Genomic DNA, 25,126 nt, shown 5'->3' with positions numbered 1-25,126 from the left:
GAGCAAAAGAGTCGGTCACAATCATGCTAGAAAGTAAATGCATCTCAAGTATTTTGGTAAGAGGTTAACATTGACAAGCTCTATATCCAAACCCTTCACCAAAATATTTTGAATCGATCTATAAGAGATGCTAAGCTCATCTGCTAGTGTTGTCTACCTTTTCCAGTGACATCGCTTTTAACCGAGGCGTCTTCGAAGACTTAGCTGAATGCTCTGGATCACTCAAATACTTATGGCATCCCAAAGTCTTCTGCAACATTTTCGACGATTTTGGGGCCATGGTTTCATTTGAAATAAAAAACTTCAAACAAGCTCGTTGTTAATTTTTTTTTCATGGTAAAAACCGCCTGTCAAACATTCTGCCTTTTCAACAAACAGCTGCCAGTCGCATACGAAACGAACATAAAGAGATAAAATTTCAAAAGAATATTAAACAAGGTCATATCATTTTAGTTTACACGCTTGGTTTAAATGGACCAGTCCGGGTCAATTTTGATCTGTACCTAAAAACATTTATTTTTCGTTAACATCTTTTTCTCATACCTACAGGGTATTTACATGTGCTCACACATATACACATACAAGTAAAATAACAAAATTATTACCCCATTGTATTCAATGAATACTGGATGAATTCACGAAATAATTGTCAGCCAAAGGCAAAATTTTAATTGAACACGCGCATGCATGGTAGTCCACATATACGGGCACACATGCATATATAAAAACATATGTTAATACGAGAGCATAATAGTAACAAAAGATGTTTCCCGATTCGTGGACAGTACAGCGTTCGGTTCTCATCCTAACCTTCATCGTACCTGAACCTTCATTGTACCGACCTCTGTTAAGGGGTTAGGGGTAGTCAGAGGCACGAAAAAATGAGAAGTTTCAGTACTTTTTGTTTGCTATTAAATCGTGTTATTTTACAAAAGTAGTAATATGGCATTATTATAAAATGTGTGGACTTGAAGTCACGAACATTTCAAAAAAAAAAAATAATAATTTCCAAAGTTATAGGTGTTTTTATGACCCAGTTCCCAAAAAAGGTAGTTGCGGTGACAACCATAAGTTCTTGGAGATTCATCTAAAATCAATCGGACAAAAAAAATTAGTTTTATAAATAATCCTGGGCCTGATTGAAGGTTTTTTTTTCGAATATTAACAAATGGCGGCCTCAGGAAATTTTTTCTAAATTTTTGGGAAAAAACAACAGTTAATTGGTCTTACAAAATCGAAATTTTTGAAAAAAAGAAAAATCCTTTAATCAGGCCCGAGTTTATTATATATTCTAAAAGCTGTATAAATTTCATTAAAATCTACAGAGCGGTTTTCAAGTTACGGTTGTCACCAGTTCAAAAAACATAGTTTTGAGAAAAACGCGTTTAAAGTTTATCAGAGAAATAATAGGGCCTTATAAAAAAAGAAATCCACTATTGATGCACTACCCTGCAGTCGTTGGTACTGGAAAGAGTGTAGTAAGTGGCTGGCAAAAGATGGGAAGGGGACATAAAAAATTACTACGCGCTGTCAAGATGCTTTCAACACGGAAAAATGGGCATAGATGATCCAAACCCTGGATGAAAAAGACGCTCCGGTATACTTCATTAATATTATAATGAGTTATTTTAAAAACAGAAGGCTGACGAAGGCACCAAGACGTACTCTATATATCTTGAGGGGAGTACCCTAATTAGGGCCACTATTATGGAACCTCACGTATGATTTGCTGCTAAGATGATAGCAACCAAAAACATATGAGGACGATCTCATGATGATAGCAGTGGCTAAACAATTAGTCGACCGTAGGAATAAATGCAAGGAGTGCTTAAATGGTTTACATCAATGGTTGCGTTCTGAAAGTCCGGAACTGGTTGAGCACAAAAAAGAAGTTTTATTCATAAGCGCCAGGAAGGTGAAAGAACGAATAGAGCTCCCCAAAGGGGAGTGCGAGATTACTTCACAGTCGCAGCTGAAGTGTCTGGGAGTGATATTGGATTCCAAATTAAAATTTAAGAAACAATTGACTTATACTGTCTACGAGGGGGGACTTGGATTTCTATCTGTTCCAAATATTTAGTGGATGCTTTAGAAGCTACCTTTACACAAATTATATTAGTCCGAAGTATACAGAGTATATAAATAATCAAAATATGTATTATTTTATTGCACGCGCTTTTCAAATACAAGGAAAAACTAAAAATCACATTAACGACACTAATTTGTCAATCGACTGAGAAATGCAAAGCTGTTAGCGAAGCATCAGCATTAATAATGACGAAAACTGAGACTTTTTCAACAGAAAAGCGTCCGTCAGTCCGTACAACAGAGCAGACTTAAATGTGCTGTCCCTCTCACGAAGTAATACCTAACCGGTGGTTCGGTGGGAGAGTCTTGAGTTGGAAGTAGGTTGGGTTTAACGGATTAAAGTTCCGCCTTCCGGGTTTCAATGCTTCCTCCTACTATAAAATACGAGAGCATAACAACTTTAAAGCACAAATGTATTAATGTATTAATATATTTTACAAGACACAAAACGTTGCGATGCTGAAACGTGGGTAAAAATCTGAAGGAAAATAATTCCAGGGCAAAGTTTGTATGTTGCATCATTTATATGGCCTACTGTAGTACTTGAGGGCGCAGTAATTATGCTATTACTGATATAATTATACAACGTTTATAATTTAAAATGTGTCACACGATTATAATTAACGACATGTTGATAGCCTTTTATTGTTTGTTGTAATATATTTATGTACAAATCTGCCAATCAATCTCTCAGTCTGTTCAAAATAAAATATTTGCAGAAAGCATTTTCATATGGTCTAATTAAACATAATTTCGTTAAAACATGACTATCAATGGCAAAACTGTTTCCATGTCAAGAGGATAACATATCCAGCTAACTATCGATCATCTAGTTATGTACGAGTACAAGTATATCAGTGTCTGCTCATCCTACAGTTCGTCTTCTGTCGTTCATCAAATGTGCCACTCATAAGAACTGGATTTCCCTCAATTAACACATAGCCAAACTGGAGCCAATTAAATTCCAGGAAAGCTATGGAATGTCCATTTAGGGTGCGAAGAAACTATATTTGAGTATTTATTATTGGCATCTTAGAAAATGTATTTTATGAAAAAGAAAAAAAAACATAAACTGAACCAGAAATTGCTCAACTATGAATAATTGGTAGGCATGTATATTTAATGAATCTATTTGACCAATACAGTGTCGAAATTTTAATAAAATTTTAGACATAAAGTTTTGTAATTTTTCGATTTCAACACAATTCTAGTGTACGTAGACCGAACGAACCCGAACAATAACAATCGGGTAAGCATTATCAATTCTGTAAAATTTTTCAGAACCTTTTGAATGAAAAATTTCTGATAATGCAACAATAAAAACAAAGGAATATCTCAAAAGACCGGATTAACACTTTTTTGATGATTTAAATTAGTTGGATATTAAGGGGTTGACTGGAAACTCTGTTCTTTTCAAGTAAACTTTTTTTTTTTTTAAGCAGAGCGCTATTAAGCTATGGAGTTAAACTATGCTGGCACGAATCTCTACGAAACCCGTCTTCAAAGACCCAACAATGGAGTCATTAGCACAGAATCTCTACGAAACCCGTCTTCAAAGACCCAACAATGGAGTCATTAGCACAGATTTTAGTTTAAATATATATCTACTAGATCAGTTTGGAGTTCCAGACTGTACAATATATTTCGTTCATATTGGCAGTAGTTGAAAGATCAGAAGATATACGTATGAGTCTTGAAATTAAAATGATCCTTTTCCTTTAAACTGTGATATAATTATAAGTAATCTCTTATAAAATATGAGAATGATTATCTCAACGCTCGCGGTATAGCTGCTTCTATAATATTTCAATCATCCATCCATCATTACAGTTGATCTCTACCGGTTTAGAGATCACAACTGACACTTACTCTTTAAATAAACTATGTGAACAATAGATAAAGTATTGGAATAATTATAAAAATTAGAAACTTGAAGCTCTTCAGCTATATCAAGTCAAACTCAGTTCAAAAATGAAGTCATTGACACTAAAAGTAATATAAGATTTTAAAATATTGACAACTTCAAGCAGAAGCTGAATACGGCTTATCCACCTCCCGAGCATACAATTCTCATTACAAATAAGCGGTTGGCCACCAATATTCCACAAAAAAAAATCACCAACTGCCACAGAGAGCGACAATACAGTCTGTTACCAAACATTTATCAACGAAACCGCGAAACCGCAATATTTATTTATTTATGTTCATCTGATGAACGCATTCGCTTGCGCCGCCTTTGTCATCTCGGACTTGTCAAGTAAGAAAGCCGACTGTCAGCTTGTTTATTATGCCATCAGAGTAATAATACGATTGTATATGCGCATGGAGAGGGTGTGGGTGTGCACAAATATAGGTTTGACAAAATAAATACATGTGGGTGTGGTATGAGTGTGCTTGGACGGGAGCGTGTGTGGTGTTGTGAATACACCGGCTTTGTGCGACTAAAGGGAACAATCGTGCGTGAAGACGAATGTGAAAATATATAAGAACACATATGTATTTATATGGTATATGTATATACTATATGTGCGCAATAAGAGCAATATGCATTAAGGTGGTACTTAATAAATCAAGTTTTGACAGTTTTCATGTGTGGATTCAATAATCGCTAATTTTATGATTCAAATCACAAGCTTCAGATTATTAATTTTTTCATATAAAAGACATCGTTTACCGTAAAATCACAATTTTTAAATGCCCATGTTCCAGAATATATACGATACTATTAAGCCTCCGAATTTACCAAATCTTTATCATTATACCCTGAACAGGGTATATTAAGTTTGTCACGATGTTTGTAACACCCAGAAGAAAGCATCGGAGACCCTATAAAGTATATATATAAATGATCAGTATGTTGAGCTGAGTCGATTTAGCCATGTCCGTCTGTCTGTCCGTCCGTCCGTCTGTATATATACGAACTAGTCCCTCAGTTTTTAAGATATTCCTTTTAAATTGTGCAAACGTCATTTTCTCTTCAAGAAGCTGCTCATTTGTCGGAACGGCCGATATCGGACCACTATAACATATAGCTGCCATATAAACTGAACGATCGGAATCAAGTTCTTGTATGGAAACTGTTGCATTTGACCAGATATATTCACGAAATTTGGTATAGATTATTTTCTAAGACAACTATGTAATTTCCGAAGAAATTGTTCAGATCGGATTACTATAGCATATAGCTGCCATACAAACTGAACAGATAGTTACTAACAGAAATGCACCTGTGAAGGGTATTATATAATTAATTTAAGAAAATAATATGAAATTCAGAATCTGAGAAAAGACGGTTACGTCAGATTGAGTTTTGAAATATACATGACACAGCTTAAATACCTAGATGTAGGTGTTGAAATATAAAAATCCTTCCGATAAATTGCTTCGAATTCTTTGCTTCATACCTTAATACCCGCTAATCGAAAAACAAAAACTCTACAAAGTGTCTCCAACTATAGTGGCAATAAATATAGAAGCAATAGTTCAGAACACTTCGTGTTTAGTATTTATACCTTGAACAGGGTATACTAAAATTGACACGAAGTTTTTAACTACCAGAAGTAACCATTGGCGACCCCTTACTACTGTCATACAATGTCACGTGCTTTCTTGTTTATCATTTAAGTACCACCGTAATGTGCTATATTTTGCAAAAGCATCACACTTCACCCGCTACTTCTTCGCCGCTTGGCTGACTGACTGACTTTTGCGTTCTTATCTCTCGTCGCTTGCGCCTGTAGGCTGAGCTTGTTAATTTTGTGCGTTTGTATGTTAACTTCTATATATATACATGTATGTATGAAAGCATCTCCGTCGCTTTATCAACATCATCTGTGTGGGGATTAAGTTGAGAGTCTACTCCTTTATGCGCTTTGACTTCGCGTTTGGTTGTTGTTGTTTCGCCTTCTGGCAACTTCGCTGGCATAATAACATATTCGCATATGTAATCAGACGCGGTTTCATGCTTGAGTGGCACCAACAATGCATGACACACACGCGCTGGCTCGCAAAAATTCGTGACAGCTGCTTTCGTAACCACCAAAGACACACTTTCCCAGAATTGTGTGTTGCAACTGATTTCCGTCCATGCGCTTTGTCTCTTTGGTTGGGACATTTATGTTCAGTACATTTTGGATGTACATATGTATGTGTGGCAGGAAAAACTTATGTAGAGCATAACTGTAAACGAAATTATTTTTGTGTAGTGAGTATACGTCTTTCCTTTATTAAGGCTTTTTTGTTCACCTTTTAAAAATTGTTCGATTTGTGAACCATTTCGGACTAGAAAAAAATATTTTAGTTACATTGTCTTTTTAACACGCCTACAGTTATTGTAAAAATATGTACAAAGCCCCAGAACCAGCTTTGAAAGCCAGAGTTGTTACTAAGACTAATCTAGAATTACTGTATTTGAATCACCACTAGTTTCACTCTAGGATGTCCGTTGTCAAGAACGTCATGATAGTTGGCCTCTTAAGAACATTAAGCCCTTTTTGATACATTTTGCTCAAAATCGGCAGACAATTATGTTAGTTGATAAAAGACAATAAAAGCAAGCTCGTTAATAATAAAAGTTCTATGAGGTGTATGTATTTTTCTGCTGGATCTGGATATAAGAATTAATAAGTAAAATGGTGGAAAACAAATTTTAGTCGCTTGGCAAGTTGGAAAGCGAGGTCCATGAACGCCAGTTCACAGGCTATCATTCGACCATTGTACTCCCGAATGGTAACAAAATTAAGCCTTATCCCTTAACTCAATTCGAGGTATGACAATTAATTATTTAGATCAATCTGATCTATATATCGCGTTATGTAACAGCCGATATAAAAGGATTTTAGGGGTGTGCAATCATAATGGGCTGCCTTGGCTACCCTGCTATAAGAATGTACTGGTCAAATGAATGCAAAATTCCTGCCATTATTAATTCAATGTCTTGAGACAAATTTCTCCAACTACGGACAGACATACACTTTGTAGACTTTTCTGTTCCAGATTCCACTACCAAATTTCGGAGAGTTCAACCCATCATAGACATGATTAGGGAGCGCTGCAATGAATTGACAACTGATATCACAAACTACTCGATTGACGAGCAAATGATACCATTCACTGGAAGGAGCCCTGCTAGGCAAGTAATCAGATCAAAACCCCGGCCTATTGGATTGAAAAATCTTGTATGCGCAACTTCTACAGGCATTGTAGTAGATTTTGAAGTCTTCTAAGGGCAGGGACATTTGAAGACTGCGGTCTTAGACATGAGCCATCTATAGTTATGCGACTGATAAAAAACTTACCGAAAGGCAGCCAAATATATTTCGACAGGTTTTTTACTGCAATAACACTGGTAGAATCGCTTTACCAAATGGATTATCCTGCAACAGGTACAATAATGGCAAACAGGATACCTAAATGTGTTAAATTCTTTCTGGATAAAGATATGAATCGAGGTGATATATGCCAGTTTATAAATAATAACAAGGTAGCTCTTGTGAAATGGAAGGATACAAAAGCGGTTGTAGTTGCTTCAAGTAAATGTAGAAAGGACCCCGTTGGTGAAGTTGAGAGGTGGAATAGAAATCTGAAACGTCGGTTGCCCGTTGAAATACCTTCAGTATTTGAAAACTATAACATGTTTATGGGAGGGGTTGATTTGTGTGATCCAATGCTCGAATATTACAGAATTAAAATGAAGACAAAGAAATGGACTGTCAAGTTGTTTTTTCACTTTCTTGATCTAGCAATCTATAATTCATGGATGGAATATAGAGGAGAATGCAAGATATCCGGGCTACCAAAGTCGAAAGTCAACTCATTCTTAACATTCAAAATGGAGCTTAGCACTGTACTAGCAGCTTACTTCGAAGCTCCTGATCAGGTTGAACCCTTTAAATTGCCTGAAGACTTTTACGGAACCAAATATCGACCTCATGATGCACCTGGTGACATACGTTATGATCGCTATGACTACTGGTCAATTTCAGATGATCCGCCGAGGGTTTGCCGCAATAATTGCGGAAGTCGATCAAGAGAAAGATGCCAAAAATGTAAAGTTTATATTTCGAAGATAGAGCGTAAAAGATAGAGTGTACCGTTTGCTGTATGGCACGTAGCGCCGTCCTGCTGGAACCGAATGTTGTCCAAGCCTTCCTCTTCAATTGGCTTGAAGAAAAATTCGGTTAACATTGCGCGATATCGCTCACCATTGATGGTTACGGCGGTTCCTTCGGGTAAAAATGGGCCGATGTTTCCACCAGGCCAAAATCCGCACCACACAGTGATTCGTGATGGGTGCATTGGCTTCTCGATGATTACGTGCCGGTTTTCTGTGCCCCAAATGCGACAATTCTGCTTGTTAACGTAACCATCGAGGTGGAAATGAGCCTCGTCCGAAAAGATGATTTTTCGGTAAAATTGACCATCCGCGGTCAAAAGATCTTCTGCCCAATCTGCGAGCTCTAGAATGGTGAATATGTTCACTTTCCGAATGGTATTTGACGTTTCCAATGTCGAAATATAGATAATTCAAATTTAAAACGTTAGATGACCCACCCTATATATACAATTGCATTCTATTTCTTAGTAACCTAACTTTCTATTCTTTTATTCAAACAATTAAAGTATTTAAATATTTTTCAGTTAAATAAAAAATTTGAAAAATGATCCTGTATTATTTTTGAGGGGATATATAGCTTATAACCTAGATACCACAAATGTGCGATGCCCTGTTTTTAAAAAAGGACACTTTGGAAGCGTTTTTCAAGTTAATTTTGGCATATATTATTATATTATTATATTATTATTTACAAAAATAAATTGTATTCAAACGTCTAATGCGAAATTATTAAGAAAAATAGCCCTAGGTCTGAAAGGGCTAGATGGCCTTTCACATAGTTCGCTGTCTGCCTGTTCATCTCTTTAGCACCGATATAAAAATATACAAAATATATTAAACATATACTAGCAGATCAGTGAAGCATTAGATATTATTCTGCTTGAACATTAAGAAATTAATTGTCTTCAGAGCAGCTGATTGTAAGTACGCTCTACGATAACTATGAATATAGTTCTCGATGCTTATGGTATTTAGTAAATAAATACGATTTTTTATTCGTCTCGAACAGAATTCGGTTAACACTCTTTGACACTTAATTTGGTTTCAGCTGTTTCATGTCTGTTAGCTCACTCACTTACAAATCTTGTCTCTATAGGTCCTCCTATTAATGAACACCTTTGGAAAAGATTGTAATACGATTTTATATCACTTAAAGCGTAGCCACTTCTGAAGCTATTGTTCTGAAAACTCTCCAATTATCTGAGCCACTGGAAAAGTTCATATAACATGTTTTTCTCCGTTTTACTTGTAACGGGTTCCTCAATAAGAGCGCGATACAAGTTTTTTTTAAATAAAACAAAAACGGTTTGGGATAACAATGAAATTCTTTATTTCTGTGCAATGAAGCCATTATGTATGGAACTCGATTTCTTTTGTATGGCGCCCACTGGCACGCTTGCAGAAGTTCGATGGTTTTTAAGCATAAATCGACCGATACTGCTCCAATTTCACGTTCGATATTCGTACGAAGTTCATCAATCGTCGCTGGTTTGTTGGCATAGACCATAGACTTGACGTAGCCCCACAGGAAGTAGTCTAACGACGTCAAATCGCACGACCGAGGCGATCAATTGACTAAGCCATTTCGTTAGATAACACGTTCACCAAACTTGGTTTTCAATAAATCGATTGTGATATTTGCTGTGTGGTTTGTGGGGCCGTGCTGTTGGAACCACATATTGTTGAAGTTCATATCATCCAACTTGGGCCAAAAATATTCGGTTATCATTGATCGGTAGCGATTCCCATCTGTATCGCACTGTATCGTGCCAGTCTTAATCATCACGAAAGAAGTGATGCCGCCGGCCCATAAAACACACCAAGCCGTAATTCTTTGGGCATGCAATGGTCATTCTTAGAGTAGTGGAGTGCTGTCTGACCAATAACGCATATTTTGCTTATTGACGAAGCCATTCAGCCAAAAATGAGTCTTATCGCTGAAGATGATTTTTCGATGGAAATCTCGATTATTTTCAAATTGTTGCTTAGTCCAATTCGCGAACATACGAGGATTCTGGTGATCAAGCGGCTTCAGCTCTTGCGTCAACTTGATCTTGTAAGGATGAAAGCCAAGATATTTTTGCAAAATTCGCCACAACGACGTCACAGAGATGCCCAAACACTTGAGAACGACGTGTGAGAAACTGATTTAGGTCTTCCTTAATTTATGCGCTAGCGGCACTAATTTTCCCGATACTAAGGGCACTTCTTTGCCTCACTGGCACGGGAACAGTTTGTTTTTGTTTCTGTGGATTAAAATTTGTCCACTAGATTCTCAATTGTTGATCTGATAGAACGATTATGACGACCATAAGAATTATTCTCTTAAATTTGAGGCCACTGACTCCAAATTTCGGTAGTATATTTTAATAATTTCGACTTATTGTTGGATAGTATATCTTTCCATGAAGAATTGGCAAACTGAAGAGAAATGTCAAAAGAGCGCGAAAAATGTGGCATTGTTTGCTGTCCCCATCGGTTTACTTTTTTATCATGTCTATTGAAAAATCCTTATTATTCTGTATACTGGTAGAAAGCGAAATATTTTATTAGGAATATTAATCTGAAAGTCATACACTAGTAGCCCAATAAATGCTTTAAGTCTTTGCAACTACTTAGCATAGGTTAGCCACCTTACTAGATTATATAAAATGTCATAGCTTAAACCACTTTTACTAGTCACCTAATCTGCTCTCTCTACTTTCACCCAACATTTTTTCATTTACAGCATATTAAATGTTTAAACGTTCCTTGTAAGGCACAAAGCAAGCTGCGGTGTTTGGCAGTTAAGACTTAAACTTCTAAACTTCGAAAGTAATGAATATCGGAAAAATTTAAGCACTTTTTTTATTACAATTTCCGTCAAATTTAAAATTCGTCCGCAAATACGACAAAAAAGGCATTTTTCATTTATGCTCGCCTGGCTTCTTGGCACAAGGAAATTTACATTATGAGCCAGCTGAAATAAATAAGCACCTCCTCACACCAATACCGGCTAGTGTTAAGTACCAAATCCCAGCAAGCAAAAGTTTTTTGTAGTGTTGTAGATATTTGTTGGCAAGTTTTGAAAATAGTATTTGTGTGTACAAAATTTCGAATTGTGTAAATATTCTATGTAAGAGTATTAACTTCTTAAGTAGAAAATCAGAACGAGCTAATGTGTTTTTTCGTTTAGTAAACAATCCGTGGTTTCAATTGGAAATAAAAAAATCAATATCACTACCTTTTCGCGGTTGTAACTGAACATTTTGTACTCTCACAATTTTCAGCTATTATCAAAATTTTATAATACAACAAGAAAATATGTTAACACCCTTTATTGTCAAATAAAACAGTTGTCCATACCAAGTATCATATTTTGTACTTGGGGTCTAATACTATACTCTACCACTTTTTACAAGTTTCCCTGCATTTATTAAATATATGTTCACACTAAACCCGCACTTCTATTGCTTACTGTGTCACAGCGCTCAACTCTGTTTACTGTCTCGTTCAGCGCGTTGCGTATACGCACTGTCGTACTCATTATGATTAAGTGGCGCACAGCAACATTTGTCATTATTTTCTTAGCTGTTACAAACGTTGGTCATGCGGCACGTGACAACTGGTGATGCTTGTTCTAATAAATGTTGAGTGTAAGCGGCGCGTAAGGGTCGCCCGCTTTGCTAGGCAAGCAATTGCTTTGTTTAGCACTTGCCAAACATATACGTACGCGGCAATAGTAATTGTATGTGTGTTTGTGTTTGTAATGACGCACACACATATCATTTGTGTAAATAGCTGTTGAACGTGCTATTTTTTATCACTCATTTAAGTTGTGTACTTGAATGCCTACAAGTTGCTAGGCTTTCACTTATTATGTTGTACGTGTGGGTGTGTGTGCGTTTAAATGCTCCTTTGGGTGCATTTATATGGAATTAAAATTTCAATTTGTAGTGCGTGCAGTTGTTTGAACGAAATGTGATAGACTGAAATTGTAATTGAATTCTGATAAATAACGGTAATAAATACGTGATTTATTTTTTTATTTTTATTTATTTTTCGCTTTTTTACAATTTTAACATATTTTTATTTGCCCGAAATGATGCAAAATAAAGCTGTTGTTTCTTCGTTTTCATTGCTTGGGAGTCTTTAAATAGTTTTAAAAATGTTTCTGCAAGCTTTTGAACACCTATTGATGCACTGGCCAAATTGAGTACATATATAATTTAGTTTAGACTTCCATCTCGTTAAGAATGTGTTAACATATACTCTAATTAATAATATGTTTTTTTATTTCTAAATCAAATATTTTTTATTTCTTGCGTATAACAGAATACATTCTAAGTACAAGTATGTATTTTAACAAAACATTCAATTCAACAAATTACTTGTATTGTGGTTGGTTGAATGGACGAAAATGCGATAGTAGCCACAATACAGCCATAAATAAACCTAATAGCATTAGACTGGTCAAGCACTTTTAACCGAATCATTATATTAAAGAAAAACAAGAAAACCGGGTTCATGCAACGGAAAACATTTTGTTACTTCTTTCTAGTCACTTTGTTTGATATAAACTACCTTCAGCTTGAATTAAGGTTCCTTAGTAACGGTAAAATAATATCTTATGAATCCTGATTTTGATTCTGTTAGGTCGGTTTAAATGGTACCATTAGCTTCGACTGCACCGAATATCTAAAAACCTCCACAGATGCATCTTTATAGGAGGAAGGCGAGCTAAAGTTATAAGGCGAAACACCCCCCTCCGCAGGGTTGTGCGCTGGGTTTGGGATCCGCCACGTAAAAGAAAACAACCAATAAAAAGGAACAACAAGCCTCGGATGAGTGACCCCCCTCTTGATAATGACCATCTTTATAGCATAAAATGTCAATATTTTGATTGGAAGTGATGAGTTTGATTGAGAGCTATATGCTATAGTTGATCGATCAGAACAATTTCTTGGGAAATTGTAGCGATGTCATGGATAATAATTTCATGCAGATAAAACCATAAAAGTAAAAAAGTTTTTCTTACAAAATTTCAGTTTGACACGTCAGTTGTAAGGCAGCTATATAACGGGTGGGCCATCTAACGTTTTAAATTTGAATTATCTATATTTCGACATTGGAAACGTCAAATACCATTCGGAAAGTGGCAGATATTCAGTAAATTCTAAAATTTACGAAATGGGTCGCTATTCACTATTCTACAGTTCGCAGATTGGACAGAAGATCGTTTGACCGAGGATGGTAAATTTTACCGAAAAATCATCGTTTTCGGACGAGGCGCACGTAATCGTCGAGAAGCCAATGCACCCAGCACGAATCACTGTTTGGTGCGGATTTTGGTCTGGTAGAATCATCGGCCAATTTTTCTTCGAAAATGAAGAAGTAACCGCCTAACCATCAATGGTGAGCGATATAGCGCAATGTTAACCGAATACTATAGTAGTTTGATCTTAACAATTTCTTTTGAGAATGTAGGAATCTCTTGGGTAATAAAATAATAAAATTTCTTGAAGATACTTTGTCAATTGAAAAAGTTTTCCAAATAATCACTTGATTTCGACCGTTCAGTTTACATGGCAGCAGTTTGCTACAATTGTCCCATAGCTGCGATTCTGATTAATGAGCAGCTTCTTGGCGAGACAAGGACGAGTAAAAAATTTCAGATCGATATTTGAATTTCGACTGAGAGACTATTTCGTACATATAAAAAAAAACAGACGGACAGATAGACGGACAAGGCTATTTGGGTTAATATTAGAATATCCTTTATATATACTTTATCGGGTCGCCGACGTTTTAATTTTTATTTACAGTTGATCATTAATCCGGTCAGATGTTTTTTTCATTGAAATTGCACGTTTCAAAACATCTCCCAGCTCTCTCTTCGAATGTAATCATATTGCTTTTAAATTTCTCAAAAGTTTTATTTTTTAGTTGTGGTATGTAGGACGAGTATATATATCTTATACAATATATTCAGACATTACAACCGATTACCCTTAAACAAACGGCATATCTGATGATTATAAAACAATTAAAGTCACAACCTTTCTTTTGCTTGACACAATTTCACCAATTGACACCAAAACTGTTCAAATTTATTTTCAAGCGGCACTTTTCTTTACAGTTAAGCGCATAACCACAAAATATATTGCGATAATGACACGTGCAATTATGCAGACCACTTTAAGGGTCAAAGAAGGCAGCTAAAATTCGTTAACTATGCACGAGCCCTCCGATCAAGTTATTTTTGGTGGCTGTCCGCCAATTTAAATATTGTCGTAGTTGACCGTAATTAATTTAATGAAGAGCATTAGGTCAAACGTGGTAAATGCCACCTTGGTTAAATTTGTGTTAAGAGTAAGTGTGACATGCGGAGCATAATTTTCACTGCTGCTAATAGAGGCATAAGGAATTTAAACATGACAAGGTAGAGAGCAAAAGGTTTACTACCTCTAGAATTATGTTTTTGTTTCAGCTGGAGCTTACTGCTGCAAAGGGAACACAAAAAATAATGCTGCCGAGTAGAAGGTTTTTGACCGGGTCCCTTCCGGTCACTTAAATCAGACTGAGGTAATCACATGTTCATGAATTATGTTAGCATGCCGATGTTGAAAAAAAGGAATATTGAAAAAATATTTTTGGTTTCATAATATGAGCAAATGAATCCACCAATTATGTCGATGTTCCGCTATAATTGTCACAATTATCTTGGAAATATTCTTAAATTATTTATAAGCTACTTAACGAAGAGGCGCTTTGTATAAAATTTTCCAGATGCTTCTCTCTTCATTGTATACAAATACAAGGTACATTCCAAAGTAAACCGGACTTTAAAAAAAACTGAAGAAATGGCTTTTTCGGCAAAATTAATTTATTTTATTCAAAATAGTCTTCTTCTGCTTCAATACAGCTTTTTGCACGACCCAAAGCAAGTCGAACGAGTGTTTTAGCTCGTTGGTCGGTATGGCCGCCAGTATGCCGGCGCAAGCCTTTTGAATGGCCTCTACGTCTGCATAACGTTTTCCTTTCATGAGAAAATGCATTTTTCCGAAAAGAAAGAAGTCGTACGGTGGCATATCAGGTGAATAAACCTTTCGTTAGCCCAAATGTTCGATCAAAATGCGAAAAATCGATGTTCAATTCCATTCCCATGAATTTCAATGATGATTTCGGCTGTTTTTTGATGAATTCACGCACAATTTCGATGGAATTGCCGGTGATCAATTATCGCCATAAACTTGTTTCATCAATTGAAACGTTTCGGCAAAAGCGCCACCAGGGGGCACTGTTTACTTGGAAATCACCTTGTATATATGTATGGTAAGAAATAATAAAATTGCAGTATGGATTTTAAAAAGTACTTTAATGGTTATCATACCTTTTTAAATTACTTTTATGAGCGAGTGTCGATTTAAGTAATGCAGGATGAATCGCATGGTGCAGGTAGAATCTCGCGCACTCTCTTTCTTTATCACTCTTCTTTTTCTTTCTATCTCTCTGTGCCATTCTTTTCTTCTTAAGGGGGTAATCTGGCTGTTTTTTATGAGATATTTTTTTTTCATAGAAATTTTTATTCTACAATAGAACTTTTTTCACATATCATGAGGTATACTCGTATCGTGGAGTGTATAAACAAGTTTTTTCGGAATTTTTCAATGACATCTGTCGGAGAAATGGCTGGGTGAAAAAGATGCGTTTTTTTCGCTGGCGGACACGATTTTTCATGTTTGGAACATCTGAAACACAAAAACCCCAATTTATTCTTAAAAAGTACGTGAATGGTTATCGTCCCTACTGGAATAATGAAAAAATGTTGAAATGTAAATAAAAAATAATAATTAACGTTTTTTTTTTTATTTTTCTCTATGTTTTTTTACATAAATTTTGTCACAACATTGTCAATATATTATAAAAAATTATGAATCTAGTAGGGCCAGGCGTTTTGTGAACATTAAAAAAAAATTAAGCAAAGCGGTTGAGTAGTTCGACCGGAATCATCTCCGTCAGTTTGAAAAAGTGCGTGTTTGAGAAAAACGCGGTTAAAGTTTGAGATGTGCACTCCGAGCGCTCCGAACGTGGAGCAGTATTATTATTTTTGCGCCTTTTTCGAAACTTTCCAATGATAAAATGGGTTTCTACATTAATTCTGAGGGTATAATGGAACAGAAAATGTAAAAAAAAACAAAAATTTTGGAAAAGAGATTACCTTACTAACCCCTTAAATATTCTTTAAAGATTAAAATTGTATATTTAACTATTAATCAGTGCCATCATGAAATTGTCCTGGAAATACCCTAAAAAAAATTCCCTAGAAATTTGAGCCCTTAATATTAACATTAAGGAATCTTGGTCCATGTCAAAATTTTCCATTGACAATACACGATTTTTGATTTTTGATGTTTATATTTTTATAGCTCAGAGGCATTTTATGGCATCGCTTTGACTTTAGCACATATTCCTCAGAAGTGAACACTCTACAAAAGTGCCCATTGCGATAAAGTCGAAACTCACACCGGCGAGGTAGTACGTGGTTCTAAACCTGATTTTTCCACGATATTCGCATTTTTTGTATATATCACGTAAATAACAAAAGCTATAGACAAATCTACATGACAAACTTGTATTAAATATTATTTGCTATAAAAAAGGTCCGAGGTCAAAATCGCTATCCTTAATACTTCTCGAGATATTCGGCTTTTTAGTTAAGGCTGTATGGAATTTTCGTAGCTTTTTTATTACATGCCATCTGTAAAAATTCTATAAAGCCTTACTTAGAAAGCCGAATATCTCGAGAAGTATTAATGATAACTATTTTGAACTCGGACCTCGAAAAAAACACCCTAGTATGCATATAAAATTTTCATTTTTGACAATATGGTTCTTCCCAAAAAGTAGTAGTAGTATATTGTTTGTGATAAGCTTTAACTGTGACTTACGAAATCCAAATTATTATACTAAATCTTATTTAAATGTCTAGCAATTATTGCTAAGAGAGTCGTGTCAAATTTGGAGTCGATAGGTCTAGCCAAATGGTTGTTCAAGAAAAACTCATTTAAAGTGGGATACTTCCGTTCAGACTTAACAAATACACGACTACACGTACGCACTTTATGCATTCTTATAAGTTGATACTAAAATTACCTTGTATATCTCGGCATTATAGGACAAAAAATAGCTTTGAAAATCACTTTCTATAAACTTTAGCATTCGTTTGAACCAATTGTCGAAGCACGTTTATCACTCTGAATAAGGTGAAAACATTCTGAATGCATAAATCGCCTCTTCTGTCGAAAACCGTGTCCTCTTGGTCATTCTGTGCCAAATGAGGGCTATGCGATGGATGACTCAGCAAATCGATGATTTGAGTGCTCAAAAATGCAGTTGTTTTAATCGATTTAGACGTGTTCCGAAACCCGTTATCGTTTTTGTTACATTTATCTCAAACAATCGACAGGAGCCTCTTTTGAGCGATTGACGAATCGCATGGGATCCGAAGTGAAGAAATTTCTTTATAACCAAAAGTTCATGTGAATCTAAATATATGCTGATCCCACTAATGCATAGAGGCATATAGTGGTCTCCATCTCACGATAGATTACATCGGCCGACAAATGAAAATTTTTTGAATGTTGTTAGTATTTGAGCCACAAATATCACCAATTTTTACTATTTTAAACACGAAAACACTTACATATTTGCCCTGTCTTATCACATTTTTTAAAAGAAGGAAAAAGCATTTTTTTCAAATGTAAAGAAAAAATCAAGAATCATATTACAAAAACATATGTATATTTGAACATTTACAAAGAAAACATTGAGTCTAAACAATGCTACAGGACTATTTGGAGTGACATCTTTTACGTTTCGCGACAAAATTATGTCTGGGTGTAGTCTTCTTGTGAGTATCTTCAGTGATATCACGTGTCAGTGACCAACAGTAATCAGTCATCATATTCACATTTCATAGACCTTGGTACCTTGCCTCCATAGTTTTTATGTCCTGGTGGAACTTTATCCCTGCTCTTCACTGTAATCGCCAAGATTATCAAGAAAAAATTCCATATGCGAATCTAGAAAGTGAAGTTTTATGCTCTTATTACACCCCAATTTCTGATACTTATCTAACAGAATTGCAACCTTATTTTTATAGTTGGGGTGTTTATTATTTCCTAGAAAATTGTTGACAACATCTTTGAACGCCAGTCAAGCTTCTGATTCAGTGTTATTCATTGTAGCATCAAATTTTTCATCAGCCATCAAAGATCTGATTTGCGGTCCTTCTTTAATTTTTGCATCAGATAATCTTGGAAATTTTTTAAACAGGTATTCATAACTATCATTATTTTTATCTAATGCTTTAACGAACTGTTTCATCATACCGAGTTTTATATGAAGCGGAGGTAGTAAAATATTTTCAGGACTAATTAAATATTTTTGTATATCGTTTTTTGTTCCTACTTCGAGATTTTTACGAGGATTCCATTTCAAATTAATAGAATGAGTGACTGGAACAGAAGCATACTGATTAGTGTTGTGTAAAAGAACACCTTTTATATTCGGCTTCGAAGAATCTATAAAAAGTCTCCAATCTCCAATAAGATCGGGACTATTCTTAAAATAAACTAAAAAAAAGGTACAAATTCTGCTTCATGTTTTCTATACCATGCAAAATATGTATTTGGAGCTAACAGATGTTTTGCACAAAGTCTAGATCCAAAAAGTTAAGCAGATTCTTTAGAAAGATTTAGTTCTCTAACTAAATCATTTAATTCACCTTGAGTAAATTTCTGTGGTTGATTTAAAATTGGTTCCGTCGACTCCTGACGCTGTAAATTTTGTACTGATGATGTTGAACTAAGATCAGATATTGAGTTTGGAAGGGCACTGGCATATCTGAACCATGTGGAATCGGCCGTGTAACTGAAGATACATTTGCGTAGACAATTTTATTTTTATTTTTACCATTAAAACCTTTCACATTTGTAAAGCAAAAATAACAATCATCAATATGATTTGCCTGCTCTCTCCATATCTTAGGTCTACCGAAAGGTAGAGATTTTTTTTTATTTTTTTAAACCTGACGTGATACGATAAAATGAGGTATAGTTCTGTGATCAGCACTACCAAATTAGTGGAAAAAAATCAGAACTTGAACAAGGAAAATGATGTCGGCCGGTGTTGTATGACTATCTTGCAATGTGCTGTGAACAGTTTAACGATGTGTTTTTCTTGTATGTACAGATAATGAAGTATATTTAAAAAAAAAAAACAATTATTTTTATCATTAAAAGTCACAAATATATGTAATATAAGCTCTTAAAATACTTCGACTGCATTTTCATATAATACTTAATAAATATATTTTTTATCATTGCAGGTTATCGAGACACATTTCTAAAACTGAGAATGCGTTCTAAGGCCAAAGGAAACTGAAACTAGTCAGCCACTTGTAATATAATCTTTTAAGCAAAACTCATTTGTAGACATTTTAAAAATTTAGTTTAAGTAAATGTATTTAAATAGGATATTAAGTACAAAATATGAAATTATTAATAAAGTATAAAGGTTAGTATTTGATTAAGCCAACGAAAAAGTAACACAGTTAGCAACCAGCGAAATTCAAAAATTTGTGTAAAAATAAATAACAGACACATTTGTGGCTGAGAGAAAGATTTAACTAAAAAAAAAACATCTTTGTACACATTTTTTGAATGCTCTTCTAGCTTGTGTGTCTACACTGATGCCTATTTACTTAAGCTTTATTACTTTTTCAAATGTTCTTTAAGAAAGACTTTATGAATTTTTGGTTTTCCTAGCATACATTTGGGTGCAATAATAAATAATTTGAATTTTTGGTTCAGTTTTTATTGATTATTTTTATATTTACTATCGAAAGTCGTCTGCGCCTAAATTTGTTGATATACATATGTATATTTCTTTCCCGTTATTTGCCATTAAATTCGCACTCTTTAAAATACTAAAAATACAAACATGTGGAAAATAACCGTCTATCTAAAAACCATTTGTAATTTCGCAAATCTATAGTGGCTTCTTCAACGTAAACACATGCATCTCAATTGCCTTAAAGTAGGCTTCGTTTACTTCTATTCGTTCCTTAAGTTCATTACTTTCAATTGTTCCACCTAAAACTCCAAAAACTATGCAATGTCATTTTTTTAAATAGACACAAAAATGGTGTATTTATTACATTACTGTATTTCAAATCGAAATATTAGTAGATAAAATGTTATAACATATATACAGACGAGAATTCCAGCAATGCCTAAAATTGTGCTTATTCTACTTTTTCCAATTATATTCTGAATCCATACAAATAACTGTTTTTGTTCACGCTTGAAAGCATGCAAACATAACAAGCATGCTTTGTACCTATTATCCAGTGTCATTGACGCCTACAAATTCGCAACAATTGCGTGACACACGTACGATTTGAAGCACCCTATAAATGTATGGAGCAATTATGCTTACACGGGAGTATACAATAACATAAAGGTACAGTTTCGAGCAGTTACAACAATTAAAAGCAAAAAATATGTGTTTCGAAAAAATAGAAATTATAAAACCTGCATGCAATTACAATTTCGTCAAGTGTGCTACACTTTGCTCTCAAGTGGCAGCACAATTTCATTGCATACTTTAAGGGTGCATACTTCGGAACTGTGGTTAGAAAGGAATAAAATATATTTTTTTTTGTTTCTTTGAACATATAACTGCATTACAAAGTTAAAGCAAATGTGCTTTGTAAATAAATGAATTTCGATTGTCAGACGGTCTACATTCAGGCGCAATTATAAATGCGTTGCATTGTAGTGCTGATAGTAATTAAATAGTATTTGTATAGGGTAGCATACATATGTATATGTAAATACAAAAATGGCTTTAAATATATAGTTCTGTCACAAAAACATATACAGTTAATAATTATATTATAATCGCTAGTTTGTTAGTTATAACTTTTCACAACATACATACCGCATTTTATGCACGTGCAGCCTAAAAGTTGCAAAATAGCGTACAACATGAGCCCCAACTTTGGTGGTTTAAAATAAATGCATAAAAAAAAACACGGAAAACCAGCCCTCAATTTGAAATTTTTACGTACTACTCACAATGCAACACACAATCAGAAAACTGTAACCCCTCAAAAACGCAAACGGAAGATACCCACCATGCCCTGTAAACCCCCCAGACGCAAATGCATTCAATATTAAGCTGCCAAAAAGATACACGTACATATATTTGCATACTTTTAGGCAACGCCAAACTGTGAAGTATGTCTGTTTGCACTTGTACATAACAACCGTTAGCTAATTCTAAGTGGAAAAATATCTCAATGAAAATTAGTTATATAACACAACTACATAAGCATGATACTGAGTTAAGCAAATACTCACAAAATCAATGAAAAATATTTTAAATAGCTTTTAGGCGCACATGCAAGAGATTCAGCTGAAAAATATTTTTTAAGGGTTTCATATATCGATACATTAGTAATGAAAAAAATGGCTGTTATGCAAATAGAATTCATGGCAAAATGCAAACAAAATTTGCTATTCAAATGTAATGTACTGCTGCATTACAGCATTCTAGGCGCAAAAATATTTTATAAAAATAATTCTGTTAAATATTTTAGCATTTAGTGTAGTCATTAGCAAACTATTTAAACCATTTCGTTATGCATGCTATGCGACCTCAAAAGTATTTTCAGCAAAGTATGTAAAATAAATCTAAAATTTGTGGAAATAATATTAATGCTAATAGTACTTAAATAACTGCAAATGGAAACTTTATACAAATGTGTTGCTTGTAGCATTGGAATGCCTAAGGTTAGGCTTTAAACTGTAAATTACAAATAAATTTGGTAAAAGGCCTAAAAGTAGGCTATAGGATTTGTAATGCAAATAAATTTTGATAAGCGCTTTTTCAAACTAAAATTTGTTTCTAAAAGGCCTGCGCAAATGATTGCATCATTATTTCAATCACACTGAAATCGGTTACGAACAAATTTATTCATATCCTTGCTGACCGTATTTACCTTGAACTGACGCTCTCATTTTTCGGCTTAAAATATAAATATTCTTAATTATTACATTAATTAAAATTTAAGGTTGCTAAGTCTATAGTTTTTCCACCGTGATTAACAATTTCATTACGTTTTCATTATGAGGTATTCTGATTTAAATACAGGTCGACCAATTAAAAAAAGCCATAAATTAGGTTTGGAAAATTATTTTTTATTTATTTTAAAGTACAAAATGTGTGAAAATAATCATAAATTCAGGACCAATTCACTTTTGCTCGATATGACTACCTTTTGCCTTAACTATGGCCTCGAGAAGGTCAAAAAACGAATGGCAAGCTGACAATGGCTTTCTTCAGCATCTCGACACTGGTGTATTTTTTACTTCGGACCTTACTTTCCAAAATGGCACAGAGAGAATAATCCATTGGATTCGCATCTGGTGAATTCGAGAGCCATTTTGTGGTCGTAATGAAGTTCGGAACGTTGTTTTTCAGCCATTCTTGGTTCACTCGCGCTTTGTGAGACGGTGCTGAGTCTTGCCAAAACGTTCATGGTTTGCGACCGAAATGTTTGTTTGCCTACTTTAAAGTAGCCTCCAGAACACTTTCCCGATAATACGTCACATTTAATTTAACGCCAGGCTCGATGAAAACAATTGGAGAGCGTCTATCTGCTGTAACAGCGACCCAAACCATTATTGGTGGCGGGTGCTGTCTCGTGGTGGCCAACCGATGACTTAGATTCTCGTATGAATGGTCGGTTAAGTAAACCCTATCGTTTTGAGAGTTTACGAATTGCTCAATTGGGAAAATGTTTTCATCAGAAAGCACAGTGTTCAAAATTTCACCGCTTTCGGCCAAGCGAAGCAACTGCTTGGCTCTCTCAAGTCTTACTTGTTGCTGCTACGGGTGTGAGATCATTGGCCTTTTGGAACTTGTAAAGCTTGACCTTAAGCTCATTTTTCAATATGCGTCGGATGCTGATTTATAATTCTGTACCATAAATTGTGAACAAATTGATATATCGAAAAGTTTATGTATTGAAAGGTTGTCGTTTACGATTTTTATGGTACTTTATAAGAAATATCAAATTTGGCAAATTTATTTTTTATCAAGTTTTAACTAACCGCACAGCTCATCATTCGATAATGTAATTTATTTACTATTGTCTAAGATTTCGATAAAAAAAAAATCGATAATTTCGAGCTGAGTTTAATACTATTTACTACTTTTGTCGATGGTGAATGACGCTGAGAACTGAACAAATGTTATCGGCTTTATTGAAACCCCGATTATTTGGAGATTAAAATTATATTTTATAGACCTATTTATGGATTTCTTATAGCTATGTTGATGTCATGACGATGAAGTAACTACAGAACCCTTTTTCCATCTTACCGACCAACAATCCTTTACCATCGTTGAAATACTGCAATGTAAAGGCAATTAATGTGATCACAGTATGACTCTCTTTACTATTTTCTTCCATAGGAAGAGAGCTTATAATAGTTTTCGAGTTTGGTAATAATATCTATTATTTAATGTTAATTACGTTGTTTTATTGACCTTTTTATATATTCGTTAGAGATATATCGATATCATTATCGATTAACTGTCATACGATTTTCTTTTTAGTACTTACATACATAAATCATTGCATATCCGTAGGCGCACTTAAGTCTTTGTAATTATTTGTATTTACAAACGTTTCCATTAAGCATATTTTAGTTAGTTTTTATACTGTTGCTATAGAGTATAATAGTTTTACATAGGTAAATTTATTCAAAATGATATTTTGAAATAATTATTAATGACGAAGTATATAATTTTGTATATATTTATGAAGTATAAAAAAAGTTAGGTTAGTAAATAAATGCATAAATATTTTATTAAAATGTGTTATAACGAAGTACAATTAAATGTCGGAAATTATTAGAAATAGAATGTCATGAGATTATTGTTTGGAAATCTCGTATATAAACAGAGTTACATATAAACACTCATGTATGTATATACAAAAAACAAAAACATTATTGAATTAGTAGACGAAATTTGAAGTGCAAAATTGTAGTGTCAAGAAAAACATTGACTTAAATTTGATGGTTAATTATAACTAAAATACATAGCACATATGGTATATACTTATACATATGTATGTGTATGTATACATATAGAATTATAGCATATGAATGTGCTTTCCATGTAAATGAGCTAATTTGAGTATTAAATAAGCGTTAGGTATTATAGCGGTTAATACATAACTTCTGTTGTTATGTGTATGTATTTGTGTGTAAGTGTTTAAAACTGTAACTAAGTCTGAGTGTTTGCATTACGTTTGGTTTTCAGATAAACATGCCTCCTACACATACGAAATTTGATAAAAAAAAATGCATACATATATAAATATATTTAAGATATATTATATATACATATAAACTTGCATATATTGTTGGTAAAGTGTTTGTTATGAGAATGTAAAAATTATTGTAAACGTGAGTTTTGAAAACAATAAAACGAAATTCAAACGTAAATAAAATTTAAGCCCTGAAAAACTTGTAAGAAATTAATTATATAACATCAGTAAATAAATGTTGGATGACAAATATGGACTTTTGATAATTATTTATTGTTGTTTTCGAGTGTCAAGTAAGTCAAGAATTTAGCTTTATTATAAAGATAAGGGTTTTCAATTATATTTTAAAAATGATTCCGAGCAAGTGAACGCCGCGGCTGGGTCGAAAACATTTTAGACGAGAGGTCCACTTTTCGTTCACCTTTTGCAGCGAAGTCCTTTCGGCAATTAGAAACGAAATACTGAATCGTCTCTGGTTTTCTGCGCTCAACAAGGCTTACTTCAATAAGTAAATTGTTTCGTTGGCGTGCAGC

The 25,126-nt window shown here is 34.3% G+C and overlaps 1 protein-coding gene across 2 annotated transcripts in view; it reads left to right on the top strand.

Annotated features, from left to right (window-relative positions):
- Positions 1–20,091, top strand: part of LOC105230674 (prolactin-releasing peptide receptor) — a 104,098-nt gene extending 84,007 nt beyond the window's left edge. For both annotated transcript variants that reach the window (XM_049458824.1, XM_049458822.1), the window contains exon 3: positions 19,575–20,091. In XM_049458824.1, coding sequence (XP_049314781.1) covers positions 19,575–19,595 — 21 coding nt within the window. In that variant the 3' untranslated portion in view covers positions 19,596–20,091. The remainder of the gene's footprint in view (positions 1–19,574) is intronic.
- The last annotated feature ends 5,035 nt before the right edge of the window (positions 20,092–25,126 follow it).

Source organism: Bactrocera dorsalis, chromosome 5, assembly GCF_023373825.1.
Source record: "Bactrocera dorsalis isolate Fly_Bdor chromosome 5, ASM2337382v1, whole genome shotgun sequence".
Lineage (NCBI taxonomy): Eukaryota > Metazoa > Arthropoda > Insecta > Diptera > Tephritidae > Bactrocera > Bactrocera dorsalis.
The sequence above is the reverse complement of the archived record's forward strand: the minus strand, read 5'-3'. Positions and strand labels throughout refer to the sequence as shown.